This window comes from Galeopterus variegatus, unplaced genomic scaffold, assembly GCF_000696425.1.
Source record: "Galeopterus variegatus unplaced genomic scaffold, G_variegatus-3.0.2 Scaffold4258, whole genome shotgun sequence".
NCBI classification, from domain to species: domain Eukaryota; kingdom Metazoa; phylum Chordata; class Mammalia; order Dermoptera; family Cynocephalidae; genus Galeopterus; species Galeopterus variegatus.
Window position 1 is genome coordinate 51,296 of NW_007730369.1, and position 15,648 is coordinate 66,943.

The 15,648-nt window shown below is 54.0% G+C and overlaps 1 protein-coding gene across 1 annotated transcript in view; it reads left to right on the top strand.

Moving 5' to 3' along the window:
* Positions 1–11,366, top strand: part of PACS1 (phosphofurin acidic cluster sorting protein 1) — a 43,364-nt gene extending 31,998 nt beyond the window's left edge. The window contains 14 exon segments of the mRNA XM_008587163.1: positions 351–455; positions 1,083–1,189; positions 1,837–1,991; positions 2,192–2,302; positions 3,012–3,114; positions 3,602–3,644; positions 5,940–5,982; positions 6,281–6,416; positions 8,266–8,492; positions 9,659–9,778; positions 9,908–10,022; positions 10,444–10,613; positions 10,903–11,133; positions 11,136–11,366. Of these exon segments, the coding sequence (XP_008585385.1) occupies positions 351–455; positions 1,083–1,189; positions 1,837–1,991; positions 2,192–2,302; positions 3,012–3,114; positions 3,602–3,644; positions 5,940–5,982; positions 6,281–6,416; positions 8,266–8,492; positions 9,659–9,778; positions 9,908–10,022; positions 10,444–10,613; positions 10,903–11,133; positions 11,136–11,347 (1,878 nt within the window). The 3' untranslated portion in view covers positions 11,348–11,366.
* The last annotated feature ends 4,282 nt before the right edge of the window (positions 11,367–15,648 follow it).

Genomic DNA, 15,648 nt, shown 5'->3' on the forward strand with positions numbered 1-15,648 from the left:
TTTTTTTTTTTTTTTTTTTTTTTTTTTTGTCCTTTTTGAGACCGGCCACACCGCGCTCAGCCAGTGAGCACTGTGAGCGCACCGGTCATCCCTATATAGGATCCGAACCTGCGGCGGGAGCGCTGCTGCGTTCCCAGCGCCGCACTCTCCCGAGTGCGCAACGAGCTGGGCCCCTCACTGCTGATTCTTTCTCCTCCTTTCCATCTTGTCTGGCCAGTGGGAGGCTGCATCTCCTTTACAAGTCCCTAGTGTCTGTGCTGTCTGAGCACCCCTGCTCCAGGAGATCTCCATGCCCAGCCCATCTGTCTCCCTCCCTGGGGACTGCCTAGCAGACATTTTTGTCCCTGCAGATTCCAAGAAAGGTGGTATATGATCAGCTGAATCAGATCCTGGTGTCGGATGCAGCCCTCCCAGAGAACGTCATCCTAGTGAACACCACAGACTGGCAGGGCCAGGTAGAGTGTTGCCAACCACGCTGGGGTGGGAGGGGCCGGGGGAGCAGGAGGGGCCCCACCCACAGGCCCCTCCAAGCCAAGCCAAGCCCAGAGCTCCCAGTTCTAGTCCTACTTCTGTCGTTATCCAACCTGTGGGATCTTCTGACTAACACTTCTGTACCTCAGCTTCCTCATCTGTAAACAAACAAACAAACAAAAAAATAGCAGCAATAATTCCTGCCTGGCCTGCCTTCCAGAGTGCTGTGTGCGTCAGGCAGTACCAGAAGGGAGGCACTTTGAGAAGCACCCAGTGCTGTAACATGCAGGGTTGCCCTGGCTTCCCTGAAGGCGATTTAGCAGGGGCAGAGCAGTCCTCTCTGCTCCCTCACTACTGGTGCCAGGGGCACCTGGAGTGTGGGCTACAGAGGAGACATTAGCATTTGAAGCCTCCTGTGCCATCCTACCTTCCACAATCAGCATGTCTCCATACTGACAGCCAGGAAACCTGACCACCTTTGCCCAGCATTGATCTGAACAACAGAGACAGGTGCCCTGCAGCTGGGTCTGGGCCTCGCCTGCCCTCTTGGAGCCTGTAGGAGAGCAACATGGCCTCACCTGCATCCCTGCCCGTTTCCCTCCCCGCCCCAGTATGTGGCCGAACTGCTGCAGGACCAGCGGAAGCCCGTCGTGTGCACCTGCTCCACCGTGGAGGTCCAGGCCGTGCTGTCCGCCCTGCTCACCCGAATCCAGCGCTAGTAAGGGCTCTGCTTCCCCTCTCCTGCCCTCTGACCTCATCCTTCCACCCTGACTTCTGAGCAATGATAGGACCTCCTGGCCTTGTCAGACCCAGAAACTGCAGTGGGGTGTGGTTGGGGACCAGCAGCAGGCTGTAGTGCTCATGCCCCTCGTGGCCCCAGAGAATGGGGTATGGATACCAGCTTCTGCGCTCCTGCCTCGTGCCTGGACTCCCACCACACCTTGACATGCCTCACCCTCTTCCTAAGCCCATGATGATGAAGGAGAACCCAGGATTATAAAAAGACCTTTCACTCTGTCCCTCTAGCTGTCATGTGCTGCTTGACAGTGGAGAGGCAGTGCTTTTACTCCCCTGGGCCTTCTCAGAGGGGCCCAGAGTTCCCCGCCCATGAAGAAGAGAACTGCAGGACCCCAGACAGCCAGGCTCGCCCTCCGTAGGCAATCCCTTGCCCTCTCTGATCCTGGATTTTTCTCTTAATGCAAAAGCACTGTGGCTTATTACCTCTCTCTGTATTATCTTGTTTATTTGTTTATTTTTCCCAAATGGGTTGTTGAGGTCATGTAAAGTCAGAACTTGGGGCCTTCCCTGAGCAGGGCCCTGGAGAACCCCTGCACGTGATTGTGTGACTCTCCCCTCATTCCCCAGCTGCAACTGCAACTCTTCTATGCCAAGGCCAGTGAAGGTGGCAGCTGTGGGAGGCCAAAGTTACCTGAGCTCCATCCTCCGATTCTTTGTCAAGTCCCTGGCCAGCAAGACCTCCGACTGGCTTGGCTACATGCGCTTCCTCATCATTCCCCTCGGTAAGGACAAGACAACTTCCACGAGGGTGTGTCAGATAAGAGGATCCTACAGGCAGCTCCCAGTCCTGAAGGAGGATGGAGGGGTGGGGTCCCAGGAAGCCACAGTCAGGGAGACCAGAGGCAAGGGCCATGGCGGGGCACAACTGCTCTCCCACCATTTCTTCCCCTAACCAGTTCACCTCTGGTTTTCCATCTACCAGGTTCTCACCCAGTGGCCAAATACTTGGGCTCAGTCGACAGTAGATACAGCAGCACCTTCCTTGATACTGGCTGGAGAGACCTGTTCAGTCGCTCGGAGCCGCCAGTGTCAGGTGAGGGAGCATTCCCACTGGGAGTGGGTCTTCCAGGGCCATGAGGGCCAGCCTTGGTGAGGAGGTGACTGGGCCGTGCTGCTTTCCTCCCTGTGGCTCTCACCCTCCCAGTCAGTTCCTTTGTGTGAGTGGTTTTCCAGTAAGTGTTCATCAAGGGGAGGCTCATCATGGCAGCCCTTCCACTGTGGGCGTTTTCATCTCCTTTGCTTACTCTGCTGGGGGACCGGACATCTCTAGTTACAGAGATGAAAAACACGAAGCAGAGAAGAGTTACTAAGCAGTCTCTCGATGAATGAATAACACTACACTGACCGGGTGTTTTCCTGAATATTGAATAAAGGTGGCAGGGGTCAGAGTGAGGTTGGGCTCTGCAAGGCTGAGAGGTGGCGATGGCCTGGCAAGACTGTGAAGGCAGGGATGGGCAGAGACCGGTAGAGATGGCTGTGAGCAGGCCCGAGGCCATGCGAGTGGACATGGGAACGAGTGGGATTAGCCCGGGGAGGAGCAGGACTTGGAGAAACAGCCAAAAAGAGATTCGAAGGAAGATGGCTGTCCTTTGGTTCATAATTCCTTCAGTTCGAAACCAAAGGGATCTTAGAGCTCTCTCTCTACCCCAATTCCTGAGGCCCTCTGGCGGGTCTCAGGAAGGGGCTGTCTCAGAGGGCTTGCCTCTGGGATAACGGGCAGCTACTTCTTGGTTTTTCCACAGAGCAACTGGACGTGGTGGGGCGAGTGATGCAATATGTCAATGGGGCGGCTGCAACCCACCAGCTCCCTGTGGCTGAAGCCATGCTGACCTGCAGGCATAAGTTGTAAGTTTGGCTTTGAGGGCTTCCTAAAAGTAGGTCGGGTGGGTTAGAGGAATCGTGAATCTTTGCTTTTTCACGTTTTCCTTCTCCGTATTCAGTTTCCCTTCGTGGGAACCCAAGAGGTTGAGAGTATTTTTTACCACCTCACATCCAGGCACCCCTTCCTTGCCCCGGCCCTCCCCCTCTGACAGGCATGGGTTTCCTGACTTCCTTTCGCACCCTCAGTACAGAAGCAGCCCACACCAGCAACGGAATTCCCACGTGGGGAGGAGGGGTGTGGTTTGCATCATCAGGTCTTTTGCCCTGTTTTGTGTGCTCCATATGTATAACCAGGAACACACCCTCCTCATGCCACCTGAGATGAGAGGGGAAGACATATACAGTGTTCTGGACTCCTTTGAAGCCACAATAAAATAGGAAAAGCTCATTTCCACGGTGTTCCACTCAGTCTAACCCGCTAACCATAAAGGTTTCCTGTCTCTCCCAACAGCCCAGATGAAGACTCATATCAGAAGTTTATTCCCTTCATTGGCGTGAGTACTGACTCCTCTCTCCTCTGTACCCCCTCACTCTCCTGGCCTGCCTGTCCTCCCTTCTGCACATGCAAAAATAAAAGATTCATCCAGAACAGTGGTTCTCATGCGGGATGGGATTTTGCCCCCAGGGCAATGTCTGGAGGCATTTTTGGTTATTGCAGCATGGGATGGGGGATGGTCCTGGCATCTAGTGGATAGAGGCCAGAGAGGCTGCTAAGGTGGTTCTCATGCGGGATGGGATTTTGCCCCCAGGGCAATGTCTGGAGGCATTTTTGGTTATCGCAGCATGGGATGGGGGATGGTCCTGGCATCTAGTGGATAGAGGCCAGAGAGGCTGCTAAACACCCTGCGTGCACAGGACAGCCCCCCAGCAGGGAATGAGCCAGCCCCGAATGTCAATAGTGCCGAGGTGGAGAAACCCTGGGCAGGACATGGACTGGGCTGTCCCTTTTACTGTCTCCTCTTTTTCCAAACCATGAACTATCCCCAGATTCATCCCTGGTGTCTCCTATTTATAAAACCAAGCCCTGAACTTGGGGCCTTAGCCTAAGGAGTGATGTCCAGATTATGGCTTCCATAGGCTCCAGAGAAAAGATGATATTCTGAAGAGAAGTCCAAGAAATAGATACTTCTGTCTTCAGGGTCAGACAGACCACTGAGAGGAAGGGTCTCTTCTTTCCTTTTCAATTTTGGCAAGAAACATCTCTATACTAGTGAATTCTGAAAATAAAGGAAGCGTTTGGCGGTTAGCTCAGTTGGTTATAGCGTGGACCTGATAACTCTAAGGTCCAGGATTCAATCCCTGTACCAGCCGGCCGCCAAAAAAGTAAAAAGAAAAGAAAGGAAGAATCTCTGAGATGTCTTTGATGTCAGGTGTACTGGCTTTTGGTCTGTTTCATTTGGCAACAGCTGGGCTACAGGAGCAGACTGACCTAGGAGGGGGCCCAGTAGAGACAGAGCTGTATAGCCCTGCCAGGATCAGAGCACACCAGGCAAGCAGGACTAAAGGCTTAGATTTCCATTTATAAGACTCTCATTTCCCTTCCGGGTCAGCTGGTGTCTTTTTCTGTAATCTCACTGAGGATCCCCTTCTAGCTTCCAGAGGAGAATGAGCATGTGCAGACAAGGGGCACATCCAAGGTTCTGGATGTCTTGAGTGATTTTGGGAGGTGCCTGAGCTGGGGAAATTTGGTAGCCCTTTTTCATGCCTTGCAAAGCCTCCTGTCTGGAGTTCCAGTCAGTCCCTGGCTAGCCTCTGGGGCTGTTCCTATAGCCACATCGCAGGCCCCTGAACCGTGGCCCATAGCCAGGGCTGGTGGTTTAACCCACATCCTCATAGAGCTGTGGGTTCATGTGGGCTCTCTCTGAACTCACAGCCAAAAAGGAGATTTTAAAAAATGTTTTTAATTAAAGAAATCAAAGGAACTAGCAGCCTCACAAAAAGGCAGAGGAGCAGGGGGAGCGGGAGTTGTATCCAGGAAGCCTGAGTATCAATTTGTTCCTCTCTGGGAATCAAAATGAGGATGCGTGGGGAATTGGGACAGACTTCAGCGAATGTCAGCATTGTGTTCTCAGCAGCCTCGAGGGGATCATCTGCAGGTAGACACGTGGTCTCCTTTGAATCGAGCCCCAGTCCAGCCCTCAAGCCTCCCAGCTTAGCTGCTGCTCTGCCTAAGACTGGGCCGAGGACATCAGCTATCACTTCAGACCACAGCTGGGACGTTCACATAGTCTGTCTCTAGCTGTGTCCTTTTCCAGCCACTGGAGGGCTCCCTCTGTCCTTTCCAGAATTCTCTATGGGGAATCTAAAATTCCTGGGACACTCAGCCCAACCCTCCATTGGTACTCCACCAGATTCCAGGAAGGTCAGAAAGGAGAGGGCTGGTATCAGCACCTTCAGTGCGTTCGCTCGGCTCAGTGCACAGAGCACAGCCCCTGCCATGAGACACTCCTGTCCTGAAAGAAATGGAGGCGGCTCCTAGGACCCCCTACCCACGTGATCTTGGAAGAAATGAGATCCGGACATTGAAATGGTTCCTGCCTTCAACTTGGGCTTTGTCCTTATCCCTAGAGAAGAACTGCAACATCTCATGTGCCTCATTGTTTGGAATTGGGTTTTGGTTTTTTCCCCACATCTCTTAAATATCTGAGCTGCTCAGATTTGCAAAGACTTTTAAAGACTACAGTAAAATCATGTGTGGTGACGGCTGTTTTGCCGACCATCTGCTTCCAGTGGGATCAGCACATGTTGCTTTGATGGGAGGACCTACTGAGCGTCTTCTCTCCTTCCAGGTGGTGAAGGTGGGTCTGGTTGAAGACTCTCCCTCCACTGCAGGTGAGCTCGGGCCTTTTTGCTGCTGTGGAGTGAGGGGGGTATCTTCCTGGTCTTCTCTCTAGTCAAACGGGCCAGGGGCTGAAGACACTGGATGTCCTAAGGGAAGTCCAAGTTTGAGCAGGAGGAATGTGGGCGCCCCACTCACCAGTTGAAGTGGAGGCAAAGGGAGGTGGGGAGGAGCCTGAGGCCCAAGGAGGGAAGCAAGGCTGCCTCCCAGACAGCAAAAGACACCTCAGCTCCTCACCACCCACAGGTCAGGGGTGGCTTCCTCTGGCTCACTGTGTTTGCCTCTTGACAGGCGATGGCGATGATTCACCTATGGTCAGCCTCACTGTGCCCTCCACGTCACCACCCTCCAGCTCGGGCCTGAGCCGAGATGCCACAGCCACCCCCCCCTCCTCCCCATCCATGAGCAGCGCCCTCGCCATCATGGGGTAAGACTCTCACCCATGCCTGTCTGTCCTGCCATGCCTCTCCCCACTGGGGCCCAGGAAGCTGGCCAGTTTCCCAGTGGCAGGCCCGCTGGGCTTAGAAAGTAGCACCCAGGTCAGAACACTGGAGTTAGAATTCAGAGACAGGGGTCACTAGCCGGACTGGTCTTCAAAATGACCTCAGTGAAGTGGGAGGACACTTCCTGCCCTGTCTTGCAGAGTTATGGAGTCCACTGAGACTTTGTTGACAGAAGAGGCATTTTGTAGACTGTAAAGTGCTGTGCAGGTATCTTGTTACAGGACTTCCCAGGGTGGTAGAAAGAGTGTGGGCTTGGGCTTTAAGCATAACTGCTTTGGGTAGCTCTGTCTTGTGTCCACTGGATTAGCTTGGATGAGTTACTGAGCTTCAGTTTCATCTTCTGTGTAGCAGAGGTGAAATAGACACTTCACGGGGTCATCTGCTTAAATAAGCTTAAATAAGAACACAAGCACCAGTGCCTGGCACATCGAGGTATCGCCACCCTCCATGCGTCCAGTTTCTGTGAGACAGGAGCTGGAGCGGCGAGGGAGGGGGCAGCACCTGCCCTTCTAGAGCTCAGGCTGCAAGGCTGGACCCCGCCACGCAGAAGCAGCAGAGAAGTTATGTGCAGGAGGTGGCAGGAATGGTGATCAAGGGAGGGAGTTTCTTCAGAATCTTGAGTATCTTCAGTTTAGATCAAGCCATCAGGGAACAGCTTTCCCGCTGCTGAGGCCTGAGAGAGGGCAGAGGAGACAGACGGACAGACAAGGAGGGGAGAGGCTCTGAGGCGGGGAAGCTTGGGCGTTATCAGGTGCAGAAAGGAGCATGCTTTCTCTTGCTTCCCATTTCCCTTTTCTCTGCCTTTGCCTCTTCCTTTTTCTTGTAGCAGCAGAGAAGGAGGCATTGGCCAGTGGCTTTTCCAGAAGCACTAATGACAGTGTCATAGCCCCGGAAGAAGACAAAGCCTGCCTTGGAGCTAGAGTCCCAGTCCTTGCCCTCCCTCACCCTCTCCTCCTCTGCATTTTCCTTCCTGGTCATCTCCTGGTTTGCCTGGAAGGAGCAATGTACGAAAAGGAGGAAATACCCACCCAGCCAAGTTATGTCCCAGGGACCTCGCAGTTCCAGGCTGCCTGGAGGTTTTCTCTGTCTCCCCCCACAGCACGGAAGGTTTCTGTCCAGCCTGGATTTGGGGGGCCTTGGGAACATCCCTTATCTCCACCTCCTTTCCCATCTAATTTAAGCTCGTTTTTTAATGGAACTACTGAAAGGAGGCAAAGAGAAAAGTCAGATGACTCCATAGACCATGTACCTATTGTGTCTGACGCCTCCTTTTAAGAAAACATCAGCCCTTTCTCCCCTGAGAGCTAAAATTATCACTGAGCTAGAAGTGCCACAAGAAAGAGGCAGCGCAGGTCGGCATCTGCCAGCCTCCCCAGGGTTGCTCTGGAGGCGCGGACCGCCTCTGCCCCACTTACTCTCTCCGGCCCTTTGCTTCGCTTTGGCCTGGGCCTTGCTTGCTGGCATGCGCATGTGTGTCTGGACACGTATGTGCGTGCGTGCGTGTGTGTGCATGCACGCTTTTTGCCTTCAGAAAGCTTTCTTCTCTGCTTCCCTCATACTCCCGTGATGTTTTTATTTGGCTCCCTTACCATGGCTTGGGCCTCTATCCTCTCCTGGCTCTGTTCTCAGATCAGGAACACAGAGCCACTGACCTTCCTCCCCTCATCTCACCCCCTAGAGGCTGGCGCTGCCCCCTCCGACACCACCCCCCAGTCTGGCCCAGGCTGGGCACTGAGGGCAGAGTCAGCCTCTCATTTTGTTTCCCTTCTCCAGGAGCCCCAATAGCCCTTATGGGGACGTGATTGGCCTCCAGGTGGACTACTGGCTGGGCCACCCCGGGGAGCGGAGGAGGGAAGGCGACAAGAGGGACGCCAGCTCAAAGAACACCCTCAAGAGCGTCTTTCGCTCAGTGCAGGTTTCCCGCCTGCCCCATGGCGGGGAGGCCCAGCTTTCTGGCACCATGGCAATGACCGTGGTCACCAAAGAGAAGAACAAGAAAGGCAAGTGCTGTCTAAGGCCAGGGAAGATCAGGGGCCACCTGGCTTCCCCATCTCCTCCCTCAGGGTTTGGGACAAAGTTGCTTCTGGGAGACATTGCATGAGGGTGAAGCAGCACACATGTCACGTGGTCTGGCCTCGCCTGTGGGACCAGCCGTTCCCTGTGTAATGCAGAACACCAGGTCCCAGCGAGTCACTTGGTCACTAGCTGCTGAGCATCAGCACCGCAGGGGTGAGGCAGTTGCTGCCGCATAAGGAAAGAAGCTTCTCTGGCCCTTGCCCTCAGGCATGACAGGGAAGGATGCTCCATCACAGTCTTGTGGTCACTGTGACCCCACAGAGTAGAGCTTTTGCACCCAACCCTGGAGGCCACTCCAAAGGACATAGTTGTTTTTGAAAAGTAGAGGGGAATACAGTCCATTCTGGGTAAGAGCGGTGGCATAAGGCACTGGAGCTGGAGTTGGGGGTGGTGCTGAGTCCTGTGCTCAGGGACAGTGAGACAGGAATCCCCAAACCCAAACCAGTAATGAAGCAGTGCTTGCCGCTGTCGGTTCAGCTGGAAACCCACAGTTCTAGTTGCGCACCTGCAGCAGCTGGCGTGACCCTGGACCCTGCCTCCTTCAGGCACTGCCAAGGCAGTGGTGCCTGTTTTTGTGCATGCCTTCCACTCTGCAGAGTTCCCCTGGGGAGCAGGCAGGGGGCTGTGTCAGGCCAGCAGCCAGAGCCCGTGGACTGCAGCTCAGGAGGGACTGCACAGGGCCAGCAGCTCAGCAGTATCCTCCCTGTCCTACCTTCTTCCCAAAGCCAGATGGGGAGGGAGCACTTCCGGCGCATTCCTGGGAAGGGTTAGGGCAAACCCTGCCTCTTAGCCACAGACACAGGGAGGCAGACCTTTGCCCCACAGGCTGCCCTAGAACATTCCAGCTGAAAGGGACTTCAGAGACCATCTGGCCTTAGGTCCTCACTGTACAGATGAAGACATCGAGGCCCAAGGAGAGGAGTGGGATCTTAGCCTAAGTCGGAGCCAGGGAATGCCGGGGAGGAAGGGCTGGCTTCTTGCAAACTACCTCCCTTTGCCACAAGAGGAAGGTAGCAGTGGGGGCTGGGGAGGAGAGGGATGGCTGCTTCTCCAGGGGCTGTGATAGAGGCAGTTCCTTCTTGCTTTCCAGTTCCCACCATCTTCCTGAGCAAGAAACCCCGAGAAAAAGAGGTGGATTCTAAGAGCCAGGTCATCGAAGGCATCAGCCGCCTCATCTGCTCTGCCAAGCAGCAGCAGACTATGCTGAGAGGTGCGGGGGTGGGCAGGGTGGGGAGGGGAGAGAAAGGTACTCCATGGGGAGGGAGGCCATGGCCCTCCCCAAGGACCTTGGGCAGTGGCTGTAGCAGCCCTGGTCATCCTCCTTTTCCTGTCACCCCAGTGTCCATCGATGGAGTCGAGTGGAGTGATATCAAGTTCTTCCAGCTGGCAGCCCAGTGGCCCACCCATGTCAAGCACTTTCCAGTGGGACTCTTCACTGGCAGCAAGACCACCTGAGGCCCTGTCACCTGGCCATTCTCCCTCCTGGCACTGCCACCCAGCCTCACCGCCTGCGGGCAGGGGGAGGCCAGCAGGCCTGGACCTAGCATCCCCTTGCCTGGCACTGGGGCCTGCATCTCACTTGCCCAGTCCTGAAGGATACTGCCACTGGGGACACTGCCTACCCTCCCCCTGGCTTAGTTCCATCCCTGTGCAGCCCCTCCTCCCTTCCTTCCCCCTTCCCCTCTTCTCCCTCCTGCTCCAGGCCAAGGGCATGTTGATTTTGCCTTCTGGTACCCATAATCCCTGGCATTGAGTCCTCTGAGTCTTCCTTCACCTGACTTCCATCCTCTTCCCTTTGTGGCACCAGTTCCCATGGGAAACCTGGGATCCTAGTCCACAGCAGGAGAGACATCACCCTGTTCCCCCCCCCACCAGGATCTTGTTTTCTAAGGCCCAGGTGCCGCTCACCCTGCCTGCCTCCTGTGGGGCCCAGAGCCACTTCCAGTCCTGGGGAGTTCTCCACCTCCCCACAGCTTCCCAGTGGAGAGTGACGGGCAACCTGAGCCCGACGGACTTCCCTCCCCTGCAGTTCACAGGGGCAGGAGGTAACGCCCCCACCCCATCCCCAGGACATTTCTGTGGCAATGTGGTGTATTCTAGTTCTGGGATGGAGGGGCCTTCCCAGTCTCCTATGCACGACTTCTTCACCCACCTCCAGGTCCTCTATAGGTGTCCTGTGTGTCCAGAGTGTTTCTTTGGTTCTTTGCACAGCCAATCTCTTGGTTGTTCTGTGACTCACCCTGTGCCCCAGTCCCTGTCCTTGTGGCTTCTTCCCTGTTGATAATACCTCTGTCTCCCAGCCCCTCCACCCCAGCGCAGCTCTGCCTGGACTCTGAGAGACAGGAGGCAGAACCCCAACAGTGTACTGTCTGCAGCTGTGTCCCATTATCTCCCTTTTGCCACCGTGTCACTTTATCTCCCTTTCCCCAGCCTGGGCAAAGGCATCCCTTGCCACAGACTCAGGGTCTGAGCCCCTCCTTGGCCCCGACTCTCACCATTCTCAGGAGAGGCTGAGGACACTGGGTCCAGCTCCCAGCCCCAGCCCTCCAGCCCCAGCCCCTCCTGAGCTTTCCCCTGTCCTCTCGCTCCTTCCTAGAGGTTTTTGCACAGAACTTCATTTGAAAGTGTTCTTCTTGTGCTCCATCCTCCCCTCAGGCTCTCCTCCAGCCCCTCCCGCATCTGGAGTGTCTCAGGCTCTGCTGCTGTCCTGCAGCCAGAGGCCAGAGAGGCGAGATGGGGTGGGAGAGACCAGGCTGATGTTGGATTTTTCACTCAATAAACTGGTGATTTCTTACCAACTGCCTTGGGCTTCTGTTCTCCTCACGGTTGCAGGAGCTGTCCGGCCCATCCCCTCTCTGCACAATGCAGCCTAATTTTATTTAAAAGCAAGTAGGAGGGGCCGAGCCCATGGCGCACTCGGGAGAGTGCAGCGCTGGGATACTCCCACCGTGGGTTCGGATCCTATATACGGATGACGGGTGCGCTCACAGCGCTCACTGGCTGAGCGCGGTGCGGCCGGTCTCAAAAAAGGACAAAAAAAAAGCAAGTAGGAGGGCTGGCCAGTTAGCTTTTTAGGTAGAGCTTGGTGCTGGTAACAACAAGGTCAAGAGTTCAGGTCCCCGCACTGGCCAGCGCCAAAAGAAATAATAAGTAGGAACATGGTTGGAAAGGAAGTGTGTTCCCATTTTCTCAACTATAGAAACAGGTATGAAGTGTCTCACACGTGAGGCAGGCACAGGTCAGAAACAGGAATGATGCCATTCCCATGCCAAAATCTGTTTTCGCCAGGCCCCACCATCCCCAAATCCCACCTCCCAAGGTAGTGAGGTGTCCAGGGTGATTTCCTCCCTTCTGATTGGACTTGGCTTCTCTCCCCTACTCGGCCTACATCCTGCCATGGTATCTGGAAGTTGGTGAAGTCTGAGGACAGAGGGGTCTTTGCTTATGCAGGTGGTGGGGCTGGGGTCCATCTGTTGAGTTCGTGACTGCCTTTGACCTTTAAGATGGAAAAAAGCCGAGCAACTGTTTAATGGCTGCCTGGTTTGTCCATGTGCTCCCAGGACAGAGGCCTGCACACAGAACCTCCGGTGAAGAAGTGCCCAGAGGTGACGGTGTGTGGAGAGCAGAGCTTGGCATCCTTGCCCTGCAGGGTACAGCCCTACAAGAGTGGACGGCCAAGAAAAGCAGGCTGTCACTGGACTCCCTCTTGGGCTCCCCAAGCCCTGTGGCTAGGTGACCTAATGTAGAGAGGCTCAGGGACCCAGCCATGTGGTCCTGCACAAACTCTGAGCCTGGAAATGGAAATCATGCCTGCCTCCCAAGGGGGAGAAGCCAGTGAGGGCTATGAGAAAGTGTCCCAGAAACGAACTGCATGCTACATGGACATTCCTGAGCAAAAGTACAACAGGTCAGTGAGAGGAAAAGCCAGGAGGGGCAGATCGTACCTTATGTGGACTGTGGAGGGCCCTGAATGTTGCCCGAAGCAGAGTGGAGGTGAACTGCCTGAGGCCTGCTTCCCTGCCCCCACTTCCTCCCACTCTCCTCAGGCTTTTTTCCTCACAGTCCCACCAAAAGTTCCCTTCCCAAGGTCACCAATGACCTGGGTTGCCAAATCCAGGGGTCATTTTTCCCATTTGGCCTATCAGTAGCATTTGATGCAAATAACCACTCCACCCTTGAGTCTCGCTCTGCACTTGTCTGTGGACAGCGCCCTCCGCTCTCCTCCCCTGTCACTGCCGCTCCTTCATGAGCTCCTTTACTGCGTCGTCCTCAGCTTCCCAGCCTGGAAGCACCGCGTGGCCCCAGCCCCTGGCCTCTTCTCTCCCACATTCAGCCCTAGAGGGAGCTCACTCAGTCCCATGATGTGAAATATGCCCCCCTGGGGAGACTTTTCCCTCCTAGGAAATGGAAACCCCATTCACCACCTGCTGTTGCGGGGCGAATGCACAGGACAATCCGAGACCAGCGTCGGCGTTGCAGTTTTTATAGCTCTTCATTTTAGTGCTGCAGCTCTTTGTTCAGGGTTACAGCGCCTCTTTTTCTTGCAAGCAAGGAGAGCACTGAGGGGCACAAACTCCTAACCCAGTGTCTCCCAGAAGGAAGGAGAGGACCATCTTATATAGCCTAAATTCCCGCCCTTTTCTGCCCAAGTTCCCATTCAGGTCCTCTTATGTAAATGAGGGATGCAGCCCAGCTAATTTGGATTGGCTGATTATGGGACACAGTCTATTGGTCATATCTGGAGCCTAATTTGCAGCCAGCCCTTGAGGGATGTGAGACTGCTGTTATCTCACAAGGGGCAGGTGCAGGAAGCAAGCAAGCCAAGTCGCGGAGGCCGGAGTCTGCAGTTAAGGCAGACAAGCATGGGGTTTCTTAAACAGTTTCTCAGGTGGAAAAGGGGAAAGGCTTAACAATTAGAAAATGCTTAGGGTTCCCTGCAACACTGCTGAGGCCAAAAACTTTGGAATCCTCCTTGATTCCCCTTTCTCCCCTGCCCAGCATCCAATCCATCAGTAAGTCCTACAGGCTTTCCCTCAAGACAGATCCAGAACCCAACAGTTCCTCACTCTTTCACTGCTACTATCATCTCTGGTCTGGATAACCCAATAGCCTCCTAATTATCTCTCTGCTTCCACCCTACTCTTCCTATACTCTATTTTCCACACAATAGCCAGAAAGAGTTTTTTTCATTGTGAGATCATGATTTTGCTCATCCAAACTGTCCAATGGCTTCCCAGCTCACTAGGACCACCATGAAAAGCCCTCCTCGTAACCAAGGCCTACCCAATCTAACCTCCCAATAGCTGCTTGATCTTATGTGCTTTTACTCTTCCATTGCTCGCTGGCCTCCTCCACATGCCTGACACACCAGGCACGTTCTGCCTCAGGGCCTTTGCACAAGCTGTTCGTCCTGCCCAACCTGCACCTGCCTCCAGGTCCATGGAGCTTGCCCTCATTCAAGTGTGTCCTAAATGTCACCTCACGAGGCCTTCCCTTCTCTTACCCTTCTTTTTCTTTCTTATCAGTACTTCTCATTCCTTGGCATTTAATTATTCATTTGCTTGTCTCTCCCAATAGAATGTAAGCTCCAGGAAACGAGGAACTTTTTTTTTCCTGCTATATCCTTGGCACCCAGGATACTGCTGGGTCCATCACAGGTACACAATAGATATTTGACAGAATGAATAAAGATCTTGGTGCTAGAATGGAATCCCTTATCCAAACATGCTACTCGAGACACTTTAACTGATGCCTCAGCCCAAAGGCCACCTGAGTTTTCTTGTAAGCCCAGGAGTAAGAAAATAGATTCCTATCCTGAGCAAAGAGGAGGAAGAGGGTTGTGGAAAAACAGTTTCCAGGATTCCAAGTACGAAGCAATTCAGGTGGAAGATGCTGACTTAGACCTTGAGATGGCTCTGCCCAATCACTGAGAGTTAGGTCAGACCAGAGCAGAACTGCTCATAGGGCTGCCAGAGACACTTCTTAATTTTTTAAAATTTATTTATGTTTGTTTTTGGCAGCTGGCCAGTATAGGGGTCCAAACCCTTAATCTTGGTGTTACAGGGTGGTGCTCTAACCGACTGAGCTAACTGGCCAGGCCCAGAGACCCTTTCTAAAGGCAAAGGAGGGCCGGCCTGTGGCTCACTCGGGAGAGTGCGGTGCTGATAACACCAAGGCCACGGGTTCGGATCCTATATAGGGATGGCCGGTTGGCTCACTGGCTGAGCGTGGTGCTGACAACACCAAGTCAAGGGTTGAGATTCCCTTACCGGTAATCTTTAAAAAAAAAAAAGCTCACTGGCTGAGCGTGGTGCTGACAACACCAAGCCAAGGGTTGAGATTCCCTTACCGGTAATCTTTAAAAAAAAAAAAACTAAAGGCAAAGGAGTGGCATTTGGTGCAGAAGGTGAAAGAATCCCTATCTAACCTGCACAACTCCAGACAGGTTTTATGTTTAAATAAACTGTTTTGATTTGTTCTGGGCACAGGAAATAGCACGTGTAAAACTCAGAGATAAGGGCCGGCCTGGTGGCGCACTGCTACAGTGCGCCGCTTGGGAGTGTGGCGGCGCTCCCACCGAGGGTTCGGATCCCACATACAGACCGGTCGCTCACTGGCTGAGCGAGGTGCGGGCACAGCACCGAGGGTTGCGATCCCGTTGCCGGTCCCGGTCCGGTACGGGCGCGACACTGAGGGTTGCGATCCGTTGCCGGTCACGAGAAAAGACAAAAAGGAAAAAAAACAAAAAACAAAAAACTCAGAGATAAGAGAGAGCATGGCCTATACTGAAAACCACGTGGTTCAGCATGACTAAAAGGCCATGGGGATGGTGAATGATGGGACAGAAGAGACCAGGGCACTGAGGAGCCTTCCTGCTTGCATGATTACTTCTCTGCTGGAGCAAGGATTGTGTACTTCGTTTGAATTCATGGGGAGCCGCTCAAGGGTTATGGAGAGAAGAGAGACGACGGAGTTTAGAAAGATACTACAATACGCTGGAGGAGACAAGACCTGGCCTCCAGGCCTGGAGAGGCGTTTGAAGCCTGCTGCAGCAATTCAGAAAAGCTGTGGTGAGGACAT